Here is a 24883-nt window from a genome sequence, read left to right on the forward strand (position 1 = left end):
AAAAAAAAAAAAAAAAAAAAAAGGCAATATACTCCAAAGATGAAAATTAAACAAGAGGAGAAAACACTCCCACAACTATTAACATACACAAAAAGGCAGGGAATACCTATGAGCAGAAGCTATACTCTTTACCAATCTAGTGAATGGCCTAGACAGAGATGAGAGCAGACACTGAGTGCTTCATCCTATCACACAAGCAGTGAGAAGGATACATCAGTAGTTGTGGGAACACTTCCACCTCCTCTTCTTTACTTTCTTATTTGGGTAATATGTTTCTTCAACACAGAAGATTGATTAGAAAAGGCAACTAGAAAGAATGCTTGGAAGAAAGATGAAGCAGAAGAGCAACTCTACAACTGATAGTGCATTCTACTGCAATGTGGCAAGAAGATAAAACTCACTTTTAATAGCTAGGTGGGAATAAGTCTGCAGTCTAGACATCCAGCTAATTAACCAGAGGCTGACATGGGCAGAGAAAAACAAACAAACAAACAAACAAAAAGAATACAAGAAAGCCTCATCTGTTTAGCATCCTAGTTCTCAAATTTAAATGGCTTCTCCTCCCGACACAAAAGACTCCCTTTTTATGACTAGAAATCCCTTACTTGGCCACAAGAGGGAGATCTCCCGCTACAAAGCGACCTCCAAGACACACAGCCCCACCGGGCGAGGGAAGGGAAGCAGCCACAGCGGCAGCCCTGCAGCAGAAAGAGCCACGGACCAACACGGAGCAGTGAAGAACCACTTAGTTCTTCAAATACAAGCAGGTATTGTAAATGTGATTGTGATCATTACTGGGGTTTAGTGAGGATAGTATGTTGGCCACAGTAAAGCACAAATAACTGTAAGAGAAAGAAGTAAAGCACCATGCAAGACAACTGCTAATCAAAATTTTTATTAAAGAGTGGATAGAACTACACAAACTGGGACTCGGCCAGAACATATCCTAATCCTTGGGCAAAAGGGAGCTAAGAGCTTCAACAGTTTTTCTCTACATCATTCCTGAATTCTATCTCTGGAAGTGTTTTTAGTCAAATAAACAAAAATCCACAGGCCGTAGACTCCTGATCAAGTTGCACTGCAATGAGTATGTGCTGCAATGTCCATAGCAGCAAGGTTTAGGTGCAACAGCAGATGCAAGGCTCAAGTCCCCTGAAGGCACCAGCTTTCTCTTTGGAACTTACAAGTCATTGACTGATGGAATGGAAAAATAAAAATCAAAGTATTTACAATGAAAATGAAGAGAGGAAGAAATGAGGACACAGTGCATGGTATTTGTTCAGAATTCTAGTGTTTTATAAACAAATTACTATCTTGTTTATAAAGAGGGAAATGTTTATTCAAATATGCAAGTTAGGCTGTTCAGTCATTTGCATAGGATCTTTAGGACCTTTAGCCTTAATAAATATAAAGTAGTCCTGCAAAAAACATAATAGCAATGGCAGCCGAAAGCAGATTTCCCATAAGCAAACCACCTCCAAGCTTCGTGGACCGTTCTGTTCGCTTGCCCACAGTCTTACCACAGTGGGCTTACCAGTTTTGGTGTTAAAATCTGTTCCCACTGCCATCTGCTTGTTTCAACCTCTGCCTTGTAGGTTCACTACTTTTCTTTTGGCATTATTTTTAACATGGGTGATTTCAGTGATCTGGTTTAGACTGTAGCCCTACAATCCACACAACTGCGGCTTGGGAGCAGAGAAAAGCGGTTAGGGAATTCATGAGAATCTTAACAGCTGATGCCAGCATGTCTTAGTAGTTACATCTTAAATAACTGAGAATTTTCTTCAAGCTCAGTCAGATATTACCCTGGGATTGCTGCAACACTTTAGAACTTTAAACCCTAGATTCATTAGAGAAGTCCTATACATTTAAAAACTTCCCCCCAAAAAACTAAAATGAACTAGCTACAGAACATGGGAAATACATATGCGGGCTAAGAGATTCCTCTCTAACTTTGCTTCTGTAACTGCCAGTATATACTAGTTATAACAATTATACCTGCCAATATATACTAGTTTTTAAAATAGAAATTGAGAAAATGTGCCTATGTTTGAAGTCAAATATCATGACACTTTCAACATCAGATTCTCTGTTAGTTAATCCATATATTGTGAAAACATTCATAAGTACTCACCATACAGCTCAGCAAACCCATTCATAGGTACACGTGATGTGCCAGTAACAAACTGAAGTAATCTTATTCTCTTTTCAGAGTCCATCATTAAGACTGCCTACATATGATAATAATTACAATAAAAGATTTAGCTGAAAGATTTTAAATGAAGGTTTTAAGTTAGCAGATTTAAGCAACACAGTTTCCATTTCTAAATCATTACCCCTTATATTTTTTATGACACATACAGTCTACTTTTCTGCCTATTGCTAAAAGCTATGAAGTCAATATTTTTTTATGGCACTGTAACAAGAATATGGTTACTGGCTTAGCAGGCTGTTAAAATATTTCCCTTGAAGATTTGGCCCCTACTTTCTTTGAAGTTTCCTGATGTTATGAACTAGCAGCCAAATTCTTGTAATTTATTAAACAGAAGAGTTTAACACCTCTTTAGTGTAACTGTGCCAGGAAGAGCTACATAAAAGTATTTTTAACCCCAGTCAGACACACAGGTTTTTTTTTTGAAAGTATCAGTTGTATATTACATTCTTACCATACATCTCACCTTTGGTTTTCTTACCATCTTTCTCAGGAGTTTTAATAGCCAAATATTTACCTAACTATCAATGAATCACATGATAAACTAGCTCAGCTGAAAAGCAGCAGCTTTTGAATACATTTTCTTAAGCAAAAGATTAGAACTTTGTGATACCTTCCAGAACCACTGTATTACTTGGTGGTTTACGTTGTAGCCATTTTTATATTTTGTATGTAGTTTCCAGTCAGCCACATCCACATCTCCCAGTCCACACATTAATAACTACATTAGAGAAAAAAAAAAAAAGTTTAAGTCAGTAGCATTAAATTTTAACATAATTTGTCTTCTTTTCCATGATACACTTACCTCTAGTTCATTTTCATCAAAAATTTTAATCAGATCCTGTGGTATTAGTTCAAAAAAGCCCTAAAAGTTGAGGGGGGAAAAAAAATAAAAAATCAAGCAGACATTATTTAAGCATTTTTATTTACTAATAATTATGTTTACATGGTTTAAGAAACAAGAGACATAGCAATGCAAGAAATACAGATGTTTGGGCACCAGTACTCACTAGTTTGGCTCTGTATTTCTAATTCTAACTTGATCTTGCATGTTTCTTTATTGTGCTCTACTGAATGTTGTACATCATTTATACAAATATGGATAAAACAGCTAATTTTACTTAATCCTATTAGCTCGATTTAATTTTCATTTCTGTAGAACTGATTAAATAATTAGCATTACAGCTAAAGCTGTCTGCCAAAACTAAGAAATAAGCAAACTTTCTAAAAGAAATTAAACATCTCAGTGAAAATATATCAAGAAATATTGCTATATATATTTTTAATCTGAGATAATTCAAAGTTGACACTGCAAACTTTGTCACTGCCTTTTTTAATACCTGTAACAATACAATCTGTGAGTCTTTAGAATTCTGCGTTCCAAAAAAACTTATCTTAAAATTGCATGGAACAAATTCTTAGAAGAATGTCTTTTGTATTTAAAAATATACCTCTTTAAAGGCTGCCATTTGTTTCTGAACTCTGCTCACAAATCTCCATTGAATTACAAGACTGTAAAAAAAAAAAAAAAAATTGAACATTTAAGATACACTCAAATTTTCCACAGAGCAACAGCTTCTCTTTTGTTAATACAGCAAACAACATATAGCCCCTACTGTTAGGGAGACTATCCAGTCAGGTACATTGCACACAGCAACACTACTTACTGAATGTAGTCTCTCTTGTTCTTGTTGGTGACAACTATTTCTGATCCACCACTTTTCAGTTCATGCTGATGGGTCTAAATGTGATATACAGAATAGGTCTTACATAAGATATGTATATGTATATAACAACTCAAGTGTGACTATTAGGTAATTTAGTAAACTCTTGAAGAGTGCAGAATCTGAAAAGTATGAGAAACAGAACCACTTCCACAGGTCACCTGAATAAAGAATACAGTTTTTTTTTCTTCATGTATAATTAATGGATGCCAGACTGCAATGTGGCAACCTCTGTTACTTCTAACCAACTACAATAAATAACTTAAGTTTGCACATAAGTTTTCAGTAATGCTGACTTCACTATCTGCACTTCCAATAAACCAGCCTTTTTCTCAAATAATGTGGAAAAAACACAAAACAATTTCAGTAGAGATTTCAGTGAACAAGCGAATTGATATGCATATCTGTTACATAATGATTTATACTACCAGACCTCAGCAGACAAATACCTGTTTTTCAGTCTATCATGCATTCACATTTTCATTCTCCTACTTGGGATCATTTTAGCTACACAAGACCACAAGAGCTATTACAGTACCTGGATCTAGTTGGTACCTGCAATTTAGACTTTTTGTTCAAAGACCTGTGGTATTTCCACATGACTTATCTTGGACAATTTCCTATACAACATCAAACTTGTTTATTCCATAGTTTTCTTGTACAGTTTAAAGAAAAACCCTATTCTTACCTCTCAGAAGAATTTATTATTCCAACCATTTCCAAAAGAGCAAATCCCTTCCATGCCAATCACACAAGACCAACCTCTTCCCCAGATCAAGTGGCAGGAACATGGATATCTTGGTCTTTGTTGCATTCACAGCAACAGCCACATCTCAATGTATGATTTAAGAAAAAAGCATGAGCTGTTGTTTTAAAGCTCAGCTTATTTCCAAGTCATTTCTCACATCATGGCCAAGTTAATAAAACAATGAATGGGCATGTGCCAGCTAAAGTAAGAGTTCGAATGAATAAACCAACATGACTCTGAAAAGAGGTGTTCTTTTTCTTAATACTATACAGATAAAATCAGTTAATTTCCCAGGAAAAGTGTTTTGTTTCATGTTTTATATATTCTACTTTACATAAATATACTAACTTGTCCAAAGAGTTCTTCATCAACTATAAACCTGAGGTCCAGTTCTGTTGGATCATTTTCAAGAATCCATCTCAGAGAATTGTAATATTCACTATCCTAAAAGTGAGAATTACAAGTTTAGTGAATGAATACAGGAGACTTATCTGAAGTAGACACAGGAGGAAAAACAAAAAACCACCAACTATTTCTAAACCTAATACAACTAAATAAAAGCTTTTGGTGTTTGCTAGGTTAACTGCAGTAGTAATTTTATTTGTATTTACCTGTCAAAACCTGCAAACACATACTTCATTCAGTATTGAAGGCAGAATAATTATTTTTCAAGGGTTTTAAAAAGAAGATATATTGGAAAACATCTAGCAATGAAGTATTAACAAAAAAGTGTAAAGTTTAAAATAGAAAAAGTGTATAATAAGAAATAAAATATAAGAAATATTTAAGAAATAAGAAATATTTAATTCCATTTTATATAGTAAAAATATTTTCCAAACATGAATTATAGATGAGATCCTTCCATTTCTTTCAATCACTTTCATCACTATCCTCATGGGACACTGAAAACTACATGATAACACTCCCTTTGGATTTTTCAGTACTGTTCTTATTCTTTAACAGATACAGAACCCCATGGCCTGGTCCTTTGCTACAGAGAAAACTCCTGTTTAAAGTATCATAGCTGTCCAGGACAACGATGGTAAACCTTTCAGTATTTTGGTGCCAAGTTTAGTTTTAAAAAGAACTGTGCCAGCCTAATTGCTGCTGGTGCCAAAGGTAGCACTGGTATGTGTGGAGGAATGGTTAAGCGAGAGAGGGCATGATCTGATTGGGATGAGCAATCCCGTTCTCAGGGTAAGGGAAGGAATCTAGGCCAAGGCAAGCGAGCCTGCTGAAAGCGGCCTTATCTAGGCCAAGGCAAGCGAGCCTGCTGAAGCCTGCTGAAAGTGGCCGTATAGCGGCCTTGAGCACTACAAAAGARGGYATTCACAAAACYGGTAAACAAGTCTGGACGGAACTAGGTTCCATAAATGTCGACGGAGCGTGGACAGCAACCTTGCACCAATCATATATCCGCTTTATGCGTATGGACAGAAACTGTAACCAATCATGTAACTATTGCTAGCRCATGCGTATTGCTTGTCGATATATATACTTTGTGTAAGCTCTAATAAAGGGAGAACGACCATACTCATATTGAGACTCATCGTTACTCCGGGCCCGTTCCCCCCACTCCGACAGGTATGAATGGTTCGCCAACATATGAGAGGAGAATTAGACAAACCAATGTCATAAAAAGGCCTAATCAGTACCTGTGTATTTATTTTCCCCAGAATAATCATGTCTGAGCTCACAACTTTAGTTCTACAGCTTGGATGCAGACATTCCTACCACGATACAGCTTTTCAAAGCAAGATGACCAAAATGCAAAGAAATTACGTCAATCTTCAAATTGGATACACAAGCTAGTAATTTTGAAAAAGGCAGCTCTAATGTGAGTACATGAAGTCCTGTCTGTTTGAGAATGATTATATATTTTAATCATTGCTCCTCCAAACTCAGAAATCAGGTTTGTTAGTTGTTAAAACACAATCACTTACACTTCTTAAAACAAAACAAAAAAAACAAAAACAACCCCCCCCCCCAACACACACACACAGCTAGACCAAGTATCAGGTACTAAGAACGGAACAAATATAAATCCTTCTTGTGTCCTTTACCAAACAGGTAACTGTGCAAGTTAGATTCAAGATGGTATTTATATGAGCAGTAGGCTTTTCTATGGGTAGACATGTAAAGGGAGAGATCTCTTCTACAGGAGAAATTATTATTAATCTTTTCTAAAAATAAATATCCAATGTTCATTAGCACAGAATATTCTCAGCATTAAACTAAAATGAAAAAAACCTCTCGATAGTAGGGAGAGTACTTTGTTCATTAATAGCATAACATACAGATCTTATAAGGTTCCAGACTGCAATCTCAAAATAGTAAAGACAAAATAAAGTATCTAGAATAATCCTATATTGGATACACAGAGTCTGCTATTGTACAGAACTACAAAGCTCTTCAAAGATGGTTGAAACTGAAGACCCAGCGTTCTCAGGACTAACAAAACCTCTCACGTAGCAACATTCTCGTAACATGTCACAACATTATGTTATGAAGTTATGTTATTATCTTATGAAGTTATGTTAAGTTATTATGTATTAAGTTATGTTATGAAGTTTTTTTTTAAATAATCAAGATGCATAAAACTAATTTAGAGAAAGAGTTGAGACAGGGAACCCAAAAGTTCTAAATATTTATATTTAATTCTAATATTTAATCTTTTAATTTAATCTTAATATTTATATTTATATTTAATTCTAAAGCCCCTACTGACTGAAAATAGTTTTAAGAAAACACCATACAAAGTTTATTATCAAGTTTTCAATACAGCTTAACTGACTTAGTCGAGGTCTCTCTGATTTTCAGTGGAAGTTCAAACTTCTAAACTACTTGGACTTATTTAAAAAAAAAACAAACAAAGAAAACTTATCCTACAAGTTCCTTGAATCCTGCACTTTCAATCTTCACAATGTCATTAAAAATATATAAAAACAACTTAACACAAACACAAAAACCTAACATATGCAATAAAGCAAATTACATACCACAGACTCCATATCATGAAGTGTTATTGGTTTTTGGAGCATCATCTTGTAGAAAGGACGAATAAAAAAGGCTTTAAAGAAGAACAAATAAATTGAATAGTATGCAACTTAAAATTCAAAACATGCACAATATTAATCTAAATGTCATATTATGTAAAGTAAATACTAACCATCTAGAAGTTTGCCATGGTAAACAGCCATTCCAGCTACGCGACCTATAAACTTGAAATAAGAGAGATGATCTTCATTGCACAGTCCAGAGTTTGGATTGATCTGCAGAGTATAGTTATCTCTGAAGGTGGGGTAGGGTACGGGGAGGAAAAAAAGAAAAACACAAAGTTTTATACCATATGAACAATCTCACATTTGAAGATCGGAAAGACATCACTATGTAGATCAGGTATTACTTTTCATGAAGTTAAAAATATATTTGGACTAATCACTAATTTAATAGTGAATAATATTCAATGTAAGCATCTATTAGCAGAAACAGTTTTGAAACACCACAAACTACCATGGTAAGCTAGAGATATACTAAAGAGAAGGGCTTAGCTCCTATTAATTTAAAAGTAGTCATAATAATATTCTCTGCCTCCTTCTTCTGTAAGGAGTAGATGGTTGCAATATATGTAAAAGTTGCAAGTGTACACTTCGCTAGAAAGACTACATGGATTATGTTAGACCGATGAAAAAATATACAGATACTATTTCCATTATTTTCCACATTCATCAGCCAAAGCAAGAAAAAGGTACAGAATATTTCAATTATCAACCAAAACCCCCTATGCAGTTTAGGGAAATAAATAAAAGAAAATTAACTACATTTTAAAAGTATTTATGAGAAATACAATTGACCTGCATTTCCTAACTGGTATTCATGTCTTCTAGAACTGTATACTTACGCAGCAGAATATTCAAACAATCCATAATAAGGATTAAACATTTCTTTAGAGAGAAGGAAGAACCATTCCCTGGCCACTCCTCCATAGTCTAAACCCTTTTCACCATCAAATTCAATCCAAAGTCTTGCTTTAAGGAAATCTGCTCTCTTTACAGCTATAATTCTTCTGTAAGAATCTTCAAGGATTGTTGTGCGATGAATTTTCATCTCAAATCTATTTGGAATATCACTCTAAAAAAGAAATAGGAAAACACAGAATAATGGAACAAAACCCAGTATCTTTCAGACTTGCAGAGTATGCAAATTCTAGGAACAGTCCAAAAAAAATGCCTCACACACATCCTTTTCTTAAATAATGTGGAAAAATAACATAGTATGATTAAGAAATGGCTCTATTTATACCTGATTCAGCTAGTATGAAGAATTTCAGATTATTAAGTTCTATTTCCTCCTAAGGAAGTTGGATTAAAATAATTCCTTGCTAATAATGTGTTCAGTTGTTTTGCATGCATCAAGGCATGGAATCTTTTTACAGAGAAATTTCTGAAAATCTGAAAATTCACCATATTCACCATAAGCTTAATTTAAAAAGTCCAGATGTTCATAAATAAAATTATTTTGGAACAATTTGCTGTGATTTATTTCACTTTCCACTTCACTCTCCACTTCCACTAGGTGACCTGTTCTCTTACATAAGGCATACAGGACAAACAAGTATTCCTACAATATTAAAACAAAATCAGCTTACTTAAAGTTTGAAATCACAGGGACAAACGACTAGGTTTACATTTATTATATGAAAACATTTCAGTGCAAAATATCCAAAGGGCTCATATTTGCTGAAGTTTCAAAGTAAGCTGAAATACTATAAACCAGGGATAAAACTTTGCTGAAGCACTAAATCGCTATCCGAGAACAATAAAGAGTATATTCTTGATTTCATTTCTTTTCAGCCAGTTTACTTCAGGGATTGCTTTAGGCAAAGTTCAGAAATTCAATGAGAGTGGAAACAGGAAAAAACCTTTTTCTCTGTTTCTATCTATGACTAGAATGGGATGATGCAAAGAGACTATTTTTTAAATTTCTTAAATTTTCTATTCTTTAAAATTTTTAAAGAGCTAGTCACATACTGAGTAGAAATAATGAATTTATGAATGCAGAAATATTCAAGAAATCCATCTAAAGAGCACATGTTCAGATATTCTCCTTAAATAATCTACCCTAAATGCTCAACTAAAAAAACCCCACTTTGAATGCTGCATTTAAATGTAATGCCTATTTGTATCCTACCACAATTTGATCCAAACTACAAACAGAAAATAATTACTTGGGGATGCAGGAGTGCATTATTTGTCATTTTCCAAACTACAAAATACCATATAATATTATATCTCAAATTTACACGGTGGCTGAAATAAATATACATACTTTTTTTTAAATAATTTCAGCAAGAAATAATTATCCCCGAGTGAAGTAAGAAAACCCTATTTTTAGTTGCAAATCAACTTTTCAGAAAAATAAGTCCAAGCAATATTAAAATGGGTTAATAAAACCAAACTTTGCTGATTTGAATAACATTAATTATTAAGTCTTAACTTAAAATCAATCCACTATCTTAATTATGATATATGTATTTGTGAATGTTTAACAGGCAATGATAATGTATGCTTTAAAAGCTACATGTGTGTTTAATGATATGATTATATTGTGTGGCTGTGCTATCTATCTATCACTTCTCAGATTAGGATAATGACATTTGAATGAATGGCAAACTTGTTTAATTAGGAGCAAGTAAAGTGAGGTGTATATAATTAAGTGTACACAATTTATGCTTCATCTCAAAATGCATAGGTTTCAGACAGGCTAGAGATCAGGTTTGCAGAAGGTGAAGTTTGGGTCTCATCTCAAATGCTATTGCATATATAAAATATCCCCTAGGGATACCAAAATTTGATGGCAGCAGTGCAAAGATTCGTTATTACCTGGATATCCAGATGCTATCCATGGTCTTTTATGCTCTGTATTATAAATATGCCTGGCATTGCCACTTCAGACTCGAAGTTGCAAATGAGATTCACAAACTTACAAGATTTTAAGACTATAAAAATTTGTTGCAGTCATCGAGCCTGATCAAGATGACAGTATAGGTCATGATTTCTAAACTGAGCCTTTCATTTCTGTCTCAACAGTCTAAAATCTATTCTAAGAATTTCTATTTCCATATCCCCAGTTCCAAAAACTGTTAAATGCTAGATCAGTGATTTCCAATGCTTTCTGCTGACAGTCTACTTCCAGGTTCACAACTTTACTTTTCCTTTTTTTTTTTTAAACCTTTTAAAATTTCTATTTTTTTCAAATTAGATTGCTTTCAGTCTCATCACTCCATAAAGTCAGAATCCCTACTGACCTGTTTCTTCAATTTCTTTCTGAAGAACTCATACTTCCGTTTATAGTCCCTGGAGTAAGGCACAGCCTTTGGAAAAAAACAATTAAATACTACTTGAGATACTCTACTAACAATTAGTTTTATATAAACTGGTCTAGATTTGTGACACATGCACAATACATTTCAGTTCTGAGAAAACAGGAATATATGTTTTACTAAGTACTAGGGTATACTTTCAATTTACACATGTATAGACAATTCAAAGTGTCTGGAACAAAATACTGCCTTGCACAACAGATTTGTTTTAATCTGCTCCATATAATTTGTCCTGCACTTTACTATTTTACTGATGTGACCGACTAAAATCACTGACCGGCCCAGATCAAAATGACCAAAATACCTTTGGTGACTTACATAACGAATACTCTTTCCTTGCCATATCATGAGAAACCTGGCTACAAACACCTCTATTTTCCATGGACAGAGAAGGTTGTTTACATATGTAGGCTATTAATAAACACAGATATCAGTTGAACACTAAAACCCATCTATAATTATAATGTGTATCGTCTTTGCAATTAGGCCTGGTAATTTTGTGCTTGAGATTAAGTATTAAGGCTAGATAATTATTTTTTCATTTGGAAATGAATTTCATTCCTTGTAAAGCCAATTTTCATGTTTTGCAAGCTTATTTCACAAATTGGGCTAGTTTTATTTTGGACATTGTGTTGCTCAGGATAACAAATAAGTGAAGTTTCTTACCCACTTCAAATTGCCCCTTCCTCCTCATCTATGAGGACATTTTTTCTTACTACTATGGCAACTGTGATTTTTCTTTCTGGCATTTAAAACTACTTCCACAGAAAGCTTTCTAAACCATCTCTAAAGAAATTAAAATGCCTTGTTCAAAAATCCTAAAAGTTTCATCTTATAGACAAAGTATCTGATAAATGATGAGACTTTGCTTGGATTCTATTAACAAAATTATTGAAAAAATGCATAAAGCTGCATAAGGAAAGCTTACTGGTCCAGTTATTGCCACATTCTGCAGTCGAGGATCTTCCCACTGTGTTTTCTTTGTATCTGAAAGGCATCCCCTCATTAGTTCCACTAATTAGATAATGCTCAGTAATAAAATGATAAGTAGTGAGAGAATACTACATTGTACATACTGTGATTTATGTAGAATATTCTTCCATCTGTGTGAGTTCTCTCTTCCCACCCTGGCTATAAAAAGGAGATAAAACTTTTAATAGAAATTCCTAACTATACTGTTTGCATAGAACCCAAGGTGATTTGTAGTTCTAGGGATATTTTCCCCATCTACTCTCAACCCTGGAATTCAAAATTGGATATTATTTGTATGAAAAGAGCAGACTGCATTTTCTAATGTAGATGTTTTGATAGTGCTAACTTAATATTTAAATTACTACATCTGCAAAACAAGTAAAATGCTTTACTTACTGGTAATGGCCCTAGGTCAACTGGATCTAGGGAAGTTTTTCTCCTCAGATGAGCAGGAATTTTCAATCTTGGATCTTCCTTTGAAAAGGAAATCAAGCAGCACGTTATTATTAAAAAAAACCACCACCACCCCAACAACAACAAAAAACACTTTTCCTTTTTCCAGTGATCATGTAAAGAATTATGCCAAGTACCAACTAGATAATTGTTACATATTCCCCAGCCAGGCAGACTCTTGGGGATTCTCAGTCCTCTAGTAGTTTATAGCCATCTTCTAATGCTCAAAGTTATTTAAATCCTCTCACTTTATTGTAAAAAAAAAAAACAAACAAGAAACCCTCATTTAACTTGGTTTTAGTGTAATTGAGCCAAATTAATCTTTCCACATGGTGTCTGGCACACTGCATGTGTATGTTTAATTAAAGTGATGTCATTCCACAGTCTAGAGGAAATGAATATTTATTTTGAATCAATTTTGATGTATTTTTCTATATTTCCCTTTCACCTGACAGTAATACTGACCTACTCTTTAAATGCTGAAGTCCATTAGCACTGCCTAATGGTGTGCAGTGTCACTCAGTGGAAGCACAGTTGTACAACTCCCTCATCCATATTGTAGCTGCACCTGGCCTGCTCTTGAAAGAATTCACATAAAATTTGCATTGTATACTGTACTATGTGATAAATTCAAGATAGTTGATTTCTTGCTGAACAAAAGTTTACAAAACTGATTTCTGTTAATGGTGTATATAAGTTATCACAGTTCTACAGCTATGATAGGAGTGTCATTTAGATGTTTAACATCTGCAAAACAGATTCCTTTACACATCAGTGTTTTCCTCCTTCCAAGCTAAACTTCCAAGTGCTAAATACAGTCTGTAAAACTCAGTGTTGTACCCATCATAGATACTTAAAATGACTTTGCATTTACTGCATGTGTCCTTAAGAAACATGACACAGCTATCTTGCACGAATCAAACAGGCTACTTGCCATACCTTGTTTGCTGACAACAAATGATAATTTACATTTGAAGATATCCCTTCTTTCTTGCTTGTTTTTTAAAGAAAGAAACTAGCAATGAAATCCTAGCACTAAATAAATCCATGGAAGCTTGCTGAAAGCAGCAAAATTCTGATTTTAGAACAACTAGAATTTTACTCAATGAGAATAATTTTCCATTACCCATGTAGTAGTTTTAGTATTGTGGTCAATAAAGAATGGTCTCCCATTAGGTGCATGTCGGACTTCCCAGCCTTTAGGGAGAAATCCTTGTTCCATTTCAGGCTGCTGCTTAGAAGACTGTTGTAATGAATCACTCGATGTTGCCTGTGGTTGCCGTCCTATAGAAATACTTTGGGCAGTTGACAGTTGACCTACTTCCATAGCAATCTGTGGCAAAAGACAAAAAAATTCAAAACCCAGTAGAACAACATATTTTTTCCTATTAAGGTACCTATAGTTTTGATTTATGACAGCAGTTTCATAAAGCAAATACCAAACTGTAACAGATTCATTTAGTCTAATATGAGCAACATTGACTAACAATCACTGATTATGCTATAGAAGTTAACCAAAGTCTTTCAGGCTTCTCAAAGAGCTGGCACGCTCCAAAAGGCTTTTCTGATGCATCAATAGCTTTTGACGGTTAAATTAGGTTTTTAAAGCATTTGTGAATGGGGGCATGTAACCACTGAAATAAAGTTAATGATATTCAGATTTTCAATTTAAAGGTGGAGATTTTTGGCACATTTTGGAGCAAGTCCAAGACAGCAGAAGAAACAGTGCTACAAGTCTATATTTACTATTTTGTTTTGTATTTGACTATGAGTCTTTGAAAGACTAGGCTTTGATTCATGCTTTGGAACTTAGTAGTGACACACCTTTTTGGATCCGGATCTTAGCCTTTCATTTGTGAGACAGTATACAAAAATCAGGAGCCTAGAAGGAGGTGACATGTCAACTGACATACATATTTTAAAGCTCCAGGATTGGATAAGTTTTAATTTGTTTAAAAATTTGAATTACACAAGTATAATTTATATCCCACTATATTTTACATACCCAGAGAACAGACAGAGGAGGAAAACAGCACTTACTTATTCAGAAACTGGATTATGGATTATACTGAATACTGGATCAAGTTTTTACATTAGAGTGACTTATCATAAATATTACCATTCCTAACTCTAGCTGAATCCTATCAGATATTTTATGTAGTTCTTTATCAGTTTATGAATTTCAAAATTCTATTATGTGATGCACTTAAAAGGTTATATGAATGGAAACAGTAATAGGTACAACATAAAGTACCTGTACAACTGGCTTTATCCAAGTAGTAGTTCTAGAATTGTGATCTATATAATACGACCTTCCTTTTTCATCTTGTCTTTCTTCCCAGCCTGGGGGTAATCCAGATGAAGTAGGCAGTAACTAAACATTAGTGATAACAAAAGAAAAACAGTTAAGAAAACTATGAAACTAACTCAGAAAGGCTTTCCACTATCAAATTTTAACATACCGTAATCTAGATAGTTCATAATTTTTTTACAAACTGGATAAAATAGAAAAGCAGTATTTAAATCCATACTGAACAGTATGAAGTGACAGAAAAAAGAAGTGGTTTGTTTTGTTTGTTTTGTTTTAAATTCAAGCTCCTTGTCTAAAAGGATTAAAAGCGTTTGTTAATATACCTGGACTGGGATTGGCTGATCCAGCCTAGAACTTCTGGCTATAAACTCATAAATTTGCAATGTCACCATGGAAACATAACGTAAGGATGGTAGAACAACTTTTAATTGTAAAGCAAGCAAAATTTAAAGACAAAATTCACATCTTCATGGGAAGATTACTTCTTTCAGCAGGCTATACCCATTAAGCTAATGTTAAACCAAAAACATGAAGTTGGAAGATGGAAGCTTTACAACTGAGCTCCAATCTTGCTAGACTCGTATAACTGCAATTTTGTCAGGACAGCTGCCAGAAGCAGAAGGCAAAAACTCATTAAAATGTCAGCACTTAATCCATAGTCAAAAGAAAGTTCTACATGAAGAAAATCTTTAAACTTCTGTGCTACATCAGCTTGTGTTTTTTTGGAAAATGACATACCACTGGAAGTGCAGGCTGTTCCTCAATTCTGTATGTTTGCAGACTACCCCTTCTGCTGGAATGGTTCTTGAGGTAGTGAAAGGGAATGTCATGTTAGTTAGAACTGCAGCTTTGAGTATGGTAGCAAACACTCGATAAGGATTATCACACTTAAAACTATTACAGTTTTCATCTTGAACAAGGTATCATATTTTGTTTTGGAATGTCCATGTAATATAACTTTTTGGAAAATATTGTCTTAACACACCAAGAAAAATTAAGCATTGGTTCACAGTGCCTATTATAACTTCAAAACAGAACAATACATAAGCTCAGGAAAGCTCTGAAAATCCTAACAATAGACATTTTGGCATTTAAGACTATTTTTAACAGCAACCAGTTACATTACAACTGAAGTTTTAGTACAGAGCTGACTGTATCTTGTCAATAGGCTAAAGCCTCAATCAGATAACAAAACTTTTCAGACAGCAGATTAAGTTAGTAATAAGAAGATATGAAAGTCTGACACATCCAGTTTCCGAGAAGGGCAATTCAATTCCTGGACTTTGTATAAGCCTCTACCTTTCTGGCTAGAGCTATCTTTCAGATACCTCATCTGCTATAATTAAGCAACTGTATTTCATCTTGCTCCAGAAGTTCCAAGCTGATTTGAAGGATTTTCCCTATCTACCTACCTTTTAGGACATTTCAAAGAAAGAGCATGATCCTGTTTTTACAATTTTTTGGAAAGGTGAAGAGAGGCAAGACTGTCATTCCAGCTGTATCTTGCAAATAACTTAAGTATCTGCCTCTTTCTTTGCTTAGGCTACTCAAGTAAGCTGAGATGAATGACAGTTTTACCACTGTCCATAGGATTCTGAAGAGCAGGGAGATCAAGGTGAGTGAAGTCTTGTTACTGTCACTTTGCTGTTTCCAGCAACACTGGAGATGACTATCTACAAACTTAAAAACATAAACAAAATACTTTCAACTCACATTTGGACTGGCATTCTCAGCATCATAAAAGCTAATGGCTTCATTTAAACACCAAAATCTTCAGGATTAGATGGTCTGGGTCACCTTATTTCTCTGTATAGGCTTTCCTCAACGGAGAGTGGATTTCTCAAGATATATATCAGGTAACAAGGCTGTTTGTGAAGGTCAGGTTTCGCAAGACAGCTGAGCTTAATTGCTTGCTGCACCAAAAAGAGAAGTCTCACTGCTGGCTGTGTACTCCTGCTGCTTCCCCTTTGCCAATATGGCATTTGTCGTACTGGCAACAGCGACCAGGGTGCTGTTTCAGCTTGCTAAAACAGCAGAAAACGGAGGGCAGGGGGAGGTAATAGTTTGCTGCTGGGTTAGCAAGCTGAAACAGACTCACTAAGAAGTCAGACAAGTGTCATAGCTGATGAAAGGCTGCAGAACTGTATGAGTGAGACCCCTTCTTTCAGTGCTATGAAGTCATCAGGTTTACTCAGCCCAATCATAAAACCTCATCCTTATCTAAACTTTATTCGCATTGAAAAATGAGTTATCTTAGACCTTGTCCAAGTGGAAAGAAAATATCAATATAGCATTATTCCTTTAGAAATAAATATACTTTCAGGATAATCATATACATTTCCTTCAGCTGTACTTTTCATCAGTACATTCATACAGTGTTATATCTAGAATAAAAGGTAGATTACAGATCAAAAAAATAGTTAATGCAAATCTGTTTTAGTCTCAGAGAAAAATTCCTGTTCTATATAAGCAAAGCGGGGAAAAATAAAATGTTTGCTTAGAGGGGAATTCTACAGTACAAAACCATTCTTAAATTCTCTGCATTTGAGATGAAATTATGAACACAGATAATATGGAGTACTTATGCATCTAATTCTAACAGCAGTAACATTTTGGGTAAAATATTCTAAATATCTCTATATGTTAGAACAATAAGAAAAATAATTTACAGTGTAGACTGCTGACTGGCCAGTAGCTGAACTTCCAGAAGTAGTAAGTCTGGTATTCAGTTCTTCTGCAAGATGAGTCTGCATATCACAATTACTCTGTGGGAGAGGTATTTGAAGGTTCTGATTGCTGTACATTGTTGCCTCGTCTTCTGTTATAATTTCCCAGCTCTTTAAAAAGAAAACAGTGATATATATTTTTTAAAAATTATTTCCAAGTTACAAATATTTAAAACAAGCTTTTTTAACTAGAGGCAAATTTTTTTGCATTTCAGAAACATTTTGATACTGTTTTTACCTCAGGGGAATCTCTGTTGTCTAGATTTTCTGTATCCTCCGATATCTGTCGCCGATGGGTGAATGCATGTTGGGCCTCCAACTGAATGTTACCAATATCTGCAACAGCTACATTGTCCCTATTGGGGGGGGGGGGGAAGCAGCTGATAGCAGTACAGTAGTCATTTTTATCTTTCAACAGTAATGAATAAGCTAGGCTAACACCAAAAATATGCATTATATTAATTTTGGCAGAAGAAGCAGCAGTCATAAGCTGTAAAATTAATGTACACTGATTAAAAAGAATAAGCATCCATGACAGTAGGAAGCATAAGTCAGACTAAAGAACCAGATAGTTTTTGCAACTCAAATACTAAAGGACAAAAGCTGAAAAACAATAAGACAGATAATTTCATTCAGTCACTGCTGGGAAGGAGGAACTAGTCTTTGAACTGAAAAAAATAATTTCCTTTCCATTACTATAATTATCAACTGGAACCAGTTTTCATTTGAACATACACCTTCTAGAGGACAGGAAGAGAACTGTGCAGTTAAATTGACCACTAGTCAGTGACCATTAAACATGGGCTTGAACATTAAAATGGGGAAAGCTCTACTACCAAATCCCAACCTGTTTACTTTCTAGTTCTCGCTTTCAACATATTTAGAGTGAACTGGCAATTAATGTAACACCTGAATTTTCAGGACAAAAGACATACTGAGCAGTTGGTCTTTTCCACTGTGTTCTTCTGAATTCATGATTGACATAGTAGGTCCTGCCGAGGATATCTTGTCTTTCTTCCCAGCCTGGAGGCAGTGGAGGAGATTCCTGTTGCTGCTGTTGTGGCTGGCTAGCAGCATCTGGTTGGTCCAGTATAATCCACCCAGGCTAAGAGATATAATATTAACCATCTTTAATTAAAACTACCAAAGTTGAAAAAGTGCATCAATTTATTAGGCCAACACCTTTTTAAGGTGCAGTTCCATTATATCTTAAGCCAACAGACTACAAAATGAATTAAGCTGGAGCTGCTGTGGTCCCACTTTCCTCTACCTGTTTCAGAAGTATAAACCCAGCAGTTTTTTTGTGCCAGTGGTGGTACTTCTGTGACTACGCAAGAGCTGATTCAAGAAGCTAAACTAGGAAAAACGAATCACTTTTTTTGTGGACAATTTTCAGTCTGCTCAGCTACTTGAGCTGGAGCCTAGTTGCACAAGTAGTAATACTTGTTCAATGAAAGGGTAAGATGGGCAACAGCCCTGACTTAAGATGGTTTGAAATACTGTGGAATCACATTCTAGTTTTACATGAAATCCAGTTCTTTCACGGTAATGATGGGAGAATACAATGTGGACATAGTTTTACCTTTGGAATTTATAGTGTGCATTTCTCAAGAGACAAGAGAATAAGTGATGCATGCAGAAATCTTTTTTTTTTTTTTAATTCAAGGTCCTTAAACATATTAGCATAGAAAGTTATTTACTTTAGTTCAAGAATATGAACAGTAGATAGATTTAATGGAATGGATTTTATAAAATTAGTTTCATACATTTGCTGTAAATGTATTAGTCTGATGAGCCTACCATTTTGTAACAAAGTTAAATACAGCAAAAATGATACAACTGGTAAGAGTTGTTTAAGGTGCTGAAAAAAGATCCATTGATATAAATTGGATGTGCTTACTAAAGATTACAAATGTAAAATACTCCTGTTCATTGGAGAAAATTGAAATTCTAAAAATAGCAAAGTGTCAGTGTCTGGCTGGCAGGCTTTAGCCACGTTAAAAAGCAGCAAAAATACTGAGAAATGATATTTCCATTAGTTCTAAACCCCTAAAAATTATATAAAAGTTACATGTAAGTTTTAACTGGTTTGTTTCTATCTTCTATAACATTGTAAGAAGGCATAAAAAATTCTGGAGCAATATTTTTCTAACTAAAGGACAGGCTTTCCCAATATAACTAAAAAACAGAAAATGTACATTAAGCTTTTGGTTTTGTTTTGACACTGACTTGCCATATTTCTAAAAGACTGTTTACAGATCAGCGATTTCTAACACTCATCTTTATGTTAACTACCCTTAATAGTTGAAGACCAAGCATTTCCTAGGTTTCTCAGCAGTAAGCACATCTTTTCCCACCTCCAATTCTTCGGCCTGTTCTGTGGTTTCTTCTTCAGATCCATTGTTCTTAGGTAAGTAAGTCATTTTTAATCTAAGGTGGCCTTTAACTCTTGATTTATGGCTGCAGGAGAGAAAATAAAATGTTGTTACAATGCACATGTGAAAGATACCTGATGTTTTCAGTTAAACCAGCAATTCTTTCCAGAAGCATATAATTTGTCTCCATTTGAAATATCTACAAAAGGTATTACAAGCTAACACAACATAATTAAAATATACTGTGAGACCTTGGGCTTTATATTTTCAAGATCAAGTGTCTTTAAAATAACCTTGAAATTTTTTAATAGGTGCAAAGCTGATCTAAAGACTCGGTTGCTTAAGTAGGAATCTTGCTTAGTTGTACTGATAAACAGTGGTAAATCCTCTAAAGCATGAGATCAGAATAGAACTCTTTTTCCTGTTATCACCACAAAATCCTACCATTATTAAAAATACTAATTAGCTTAGGAAAAGATCCACAGCTCAACTAAAACAGATGCAACAACATTTTGAAAAATATCTAAAGACTTATATATGTAATCAGTTCATGAAAAGGTCATTTTTCCTCAATGAACTGTATGTTAAGTGTTAAAGAAAAGGGTTTCTTGTTAAAAACAGTTTTTGGTTTTTTTTAATTGGTATTGGGAAATAACAGTTGAAAAAGCATGGCTGGAAGATTATTCTGAAGTTTCTCAACATTTAAACTTGACTTTTGACAGTTTTAATTAATGAAGTTCTGCAGTGGCATTGCGTTTTCAGACTTTCAAATACACCACTGGATATTACTTAGCTCAACTGGAAACTTTTCTTTCCATTTGGCTCTCCTGACAGCTTCCCTAGTATCCAATATGTAAAAATACAGAATGAAGAGAAGAACAGTGACAACTTAAACTGTATAATTTTAAGAAGAATTTGATTGTGTGCAGACAGCTTATTAAGCACTATTTTTACCTGCAGAACTACTCTTCCAAAACCCCTAAGTTACAGCAAGCTTACATACTGCAACTTCTGCCTCTCAGAATTTAGCTTAATGCATCACTAGAAGCCTGAAAATAAGATTTTCCCATACAATTTAATTTAGCATTTTTGTTTGGTAAAGAAATCAGCCAAATTATCTCATCTGTCTTATTTTCTTTTTCATACTGATAGTCACAGTCAATGAAAGCTAATTGAAAATATCTAGACGATATTTAGAAGTTATTAAAACGTTTCAATTGCAGAAGAGTGCCTGAACCTGTAGCAGTATCTCTTACTGCAAAGCACTGCCAAATTCAGGTAGAAACAGCTTCAAGAAGGGATCAGATCCTTGTCTAACGTAAACAGCAGTTGAGGGTAATATATGTAGAGATAAATAAATATGTATTTTTCATTCATTTATAGGATAGGAAACGTTGAATTTGGGGGAAAAAGTAGACAAAAAAAGAAATTTGACAGTCATTAAATCTGTTAATAACCTTAATCTGATAAAAATCGGAAACCAAGAAACATAATATACTTTAAAATACTTTTTTGACTATCTGGCTGAGAAAGATCTATAGACCCCTTATCTTCTGCTGTTACTTCCAAATTGGAACACATTCTCTGAAAAGAGCTGACATGAATTTTCTGTATTTTGTTTCTAAAAAAAATTGCTACCCCTAGTAAAATATCACTCAGATCTAGGTTAAGAATCTATGTTTTAAAAATGGAAATAAAACATGCAACACTAGTATCAGTGTCAAAGTATTACATATCATTTAAAATTTCTTGTTTCTTTAATACAGACCTTCTTAAATATATGCAGCTTTTAAATTTAAATTTTGTTATATTTATAATTAAGGTCAAATGAAACTGCTTATGTGAAACAGGCAAACAAAAGAGACATCTTTTAAAGGAAGGCAGAATACAACTTAAATTTGAAAAGAGATAAATGAAGTATGGCATAACATTGGTCACTAATTTCACTACTGAGTGAACAGTAAATTGTTCAGATGAGGTTATATGAATTGTGTCTTGGTTGGAAAAAAATTGCTTGCTCTTAATAAATGATTTTCAAGTATTTAAACAAATGCTGACTTTTTAATAGAACCATTAACATGTTATTCCACTGATACTTAAACTCCTTTGATGAAAACATGAAAATATAGACAAAAAAGTAGTACTTGCATAATAGCACTGTGTAGATATGAAAGACAGAATTTTTACCTGGTATTTACTAACCTTCTTGGATGAAGAACAAAATCCTTAAATGTATATGGTCTCTCCATACTGGGATTTTCTGTCTGGAATAAGATCATTTTTTTTAATTTCCTCCCTCCTCAAGAAAAGTCTGTACCATCAAACATTTTCACAGAAAACTGACCTAAAATCTCTGTTAATTTTTTAAATGCAATCCATTTTCTTTGAAGTCTATAGAACATTTTTAAATTTTAAATTATAGGTTTGTGCACAGTAATAGCAGTAAGATACCAGCTTTAGTTTTAGTAATAAAGCTAATTCCCAGGTCCAACAAAAAAAACTTTACCTTTCATTCTATATATTACCATTTCTAAAGCACAGAAAAAGATGACTGCTTAGTCTGGAATCAAGAAACAGTTTCTCAGTTTTCCTGTTTAAAAATTTTACCATAAGTCTTTCCTCCCTCAGCATTTTTCAAATATATTTATATAGAACAGACACAAAAACTGGTTTCTACCCCTAGGGCTAAAAATCCCAGAAGAGCAAGGAATTCATTCTGAGAACGTTTGTCTCTGTGCTCTGATGCACAGAAGTGAAGTTGACCAACAAAAAGAAACAGTGGTAAACAGATATCATTTATAAATATACATCCCAGAGGCAGATACAAAAATGTGGCAAAAGAATTCTTTAAATATATGTGAAGGGTCATTAAAGAAAGAAAGATAGATAGATAGATACCTAGTTTGCTGTTAACATATACATTTATTGCACCTGATGTCTGTTCTGCAATTCTCACAAAAATATTTAATTTTTACAATACTGTATGTTTAGGAACATTTGTAAATCTTGATCGAGAGTTTTACGTCAAAACGGATTTTTCTTTTTCAGCTGTTTGTAAATTCAGAATCCTTGTTAATTAAGACACTTTAACAATTCATAAAGGTAGTGTACAATACGAGAAAAAAATTGCATTTGATATATTTGTAGGCCCATTAATTAAGAACAATGTTACAGGAAATTATCCTTTGAAGGCTGAGCTAATTCCATAATATTATTTTCAAAAATATCTACTGTGTGTCAAGATTTTTGATTAAAAAGAAACAAAAAATCCCAGTATCTGAGGGGAGTCTAACTCATTAAATTAGAAATTCTACAATTTTATTTGGAACTGTTAGGCCTTTTTATGATAAAGTCCTAAGATGTCATAAACCAGAAAATTAAGCCAATTAAATTTTACTGCATTGCATTGCATTTCAGAAAGAAAAATGTACTCCTTTGTTTCAGGCTTTTCAGTGTAAGTTCTTATCAATACAATTAAGAGATATGACACTCAAGTTGAAATGTTCAATCTTCACTGAATTAAAATGCAGATCTTCAGTCCTGTAACAGTAACGCATGTATCAGACTGAAGTACCTGCAAAATTAGGTTCTACATTTGTAAAATATATTTAGAACTCTTAAGGCTAAGATAAATACTTTCCTGGCTGATTCTGGAATCATCCACTGTTTCAAAAAAACCCAAAAAACAAAAAACAACCCCCCAAAGAAACAACCCCCCTCTCCCCCCCAAAAAAAACCCCACAACACCCAAACCTCCTTACTCTAAGTTTTATGCTATTTTTCTGACTTTTCAAAAGTAAGAGTTGCCTTAGATTCAATACCAGCTTAGACTCAGACCAGTATATTTTGGTTTTGGAAAGACCAGATAAAAATTCATCACTATCTTACTTTATAGATTATTTACCCTTTTCACATATCCCTGATTACCAGCTCTTTTCAGTTACGAACAGTTTGTGTTTGCATAACGAAGCAAAACGAGACACAGCCCATAGCTGGCTTTGCCATGAGGGGCATTTCCACCAGTCTTTCCAACCTACCTGACCGAGGAAGCGGAGCTAGTGGGACATCTCAAATCCCAGTTCCAGTGGGAAATGTAAAACACATCTATCACTACTCCTAGCACAGATGATCTCAGAATGAAACAGCAGAACAACTGCTCTTGGAAAGGTTTTGCAATAGTTGTTTTCCTATATTTAAAATAGTTGCTGATATACCTGTTAGTATTTTCTAATGTTTTGAGAGCTCAGAAGAAAATGAAAAAGCTTACTTATTTTAATGTTCTTGGTGATCTTCCTTTAAAACTAACAACATGCCTTGCAGAATGAGTAGAACAACAAAACTTAAAAATGTAAACAGCAATACTGGTTCCATTTCCCCACTTACGCTTTTCTGTATTGGTTTATGGGAAAAAGGGATATTAAAAGTAAATTTGGTTAACTATTTTAAACAACTAAAACAACTTCTAAAAAAGAGGATGTTAAGAAATATGACAATAATTACAATCTCTTTTTGTCTTTAAGACTATTTCAAAGCTTATATTTTTATTCTTGAAGAAGCTAAAAGCACTCCTAACTCTATCAGCAGAAAGTAGTATCTAAATGCAAGGTAAACCACATTATTTTATTTTTGATAAATACCAGCACTAAAAAAACCAGGATCACTATGGTTCACTTCCTTAGGTGACTGTAATGCAGTTGCATACAGAATCACTTTTCCTTTTCACAGTCTTAAAAAACATATATATATGTATACACAAACCGGTAAGTGATGAAGAGGAATATCCACTTGCCCAAGAAAATCATCTCGAGTCTAGGGAAAAACAAAAACAAAAATAAGATCACCAGACATTTAAAGTTGCAAAAGTGTTTTAAAAAGGTTGTTCCCAACCCCAATAACACATTAACGTTTTCTAAGAATTTGATGATACACTAAATTACAGACAATAAAACTTGCTCTGACCAGACCAAGTTGATGAACGCA

The 24883-nt window shown here is 34.1% G+C and overlaps 1 protein-coding gene across 10 annotated transcripts in view; it reads right to left on the reverse strand.

Annotated features, from left to right (window-relative positions):
- The window catches only part of NEDD4 (neural precursor cell expressed, developmentally down-regulated 4, E3 ubiquitin protein ligase), a 58652-nt gene that overhangs the window by 2132 nt on the left and 31637 nt on the right, over nucleotides 1–24883 (reverse strand). For 8 of the 10 annotated variants that reach the window (XM_026060877.1, XM_026060879.1, XM_026060874.1 and 5 more), the window contains 23 exons: nucleotides 24662–24712; nucleotides 22106–22167; nucleotides 19886–19988; nucleotides 18464–18633; nucleotides 17767–17884; nucleotides 17472–17639; nucleotides 16381–16482; nucleotides 15541–15606; nucleotides 14746–14865; nucleotides 13618–13824; nucleotides 12435–12512; nucleotides 12143–12197; nucleotides 11995–12053; nucleotides 10992–11057; nucleotides 8586–8815; nucleotides 7854–7975; nucleotides 7684–7754; nucleotides 5033–5128; nucleotides 3880–3953; nucleotides 3664–3724; nucleotides 3018–3077; nucleotides 2826–2933; nucleotides 2135–2231 (listed from right to left, as the gene is read on the reverse strand). In XM_026060877.1, the coding sequence (XP_025916662.1) occupies nucleotides 2135–2231; nucleotides 2826–2933; nucleotides 3018–3077; nucleotides 3664–3724; nucleotides 3880–3953; nucleotides 5033–5128; nucleotides 7684–7754; nucleotides 7854–7975; nucleotides 8586–8815; nucleotides 10992–11057; nucleotides 11995–12053; nucleotides 12143–12197; nucleotides 12435–12512; nucleotides 13618–13824; nucleotides 14746–14865; nucleotides 15541–15606; nucleotides 16381–16482; nucleotides 17472–17639; nucleotides 17767–17884; nucleotides 18464–18633; nucleotides 19886–19988; nucleotides 22106–22152 (2278 nt within the window). In that variant the 5' untranslated portion in view covers nucleotides 22153–22167; nucleotides 24662–24712. Of the gene's footprint in view, nucleotides 1–2134; nucleotides 2232–2825; nucleotides 2934–3017; nucleotides 3078–3663; nucleotides 3725–3879; nucleotides 3954–5032; nucleotides 5129–7683; nucleotides 7755–7853; nucleotides 7976–8585; nucleotides 8816–10991; nucleotides 11058–11994; nucleotides 12054–12142; nucleotides 12198–12434; nucleotides 12513–13617; nucleotides 13825–14745; nucleotides 14866–15540; nucleotides 15607–16380; nucleotides 16483–17471; nucleotides 17640–17766; nucleotides 17885–18463; nucleotides 18634–19885; nucleotides 19989–22105; nucleotides 22168–24661; nucleotides 24713–24883 lie in introns of those variants that run through there. The other 2 variants (XM_026060881.1, XM_026060882.1) reach the window with 2 other exon arrangements.

This window comes from Apteryx rowi, unplaced genomic scaffold (genome assembly GCF_003343035.1).
Source record: "Apteryx rowi isolate R43461 unplaced genomic scaffold, aptRow1 scaffold_172, whole genome shotgun sequence".
In the NCBI taxonomy this organism is placed as follows: domain Eukaryota; kingdom Metazoa; phylum Chordata; class Aves; order Apterygiformes; family Apterygidae; genus Apteryx; species Apteryx rowi.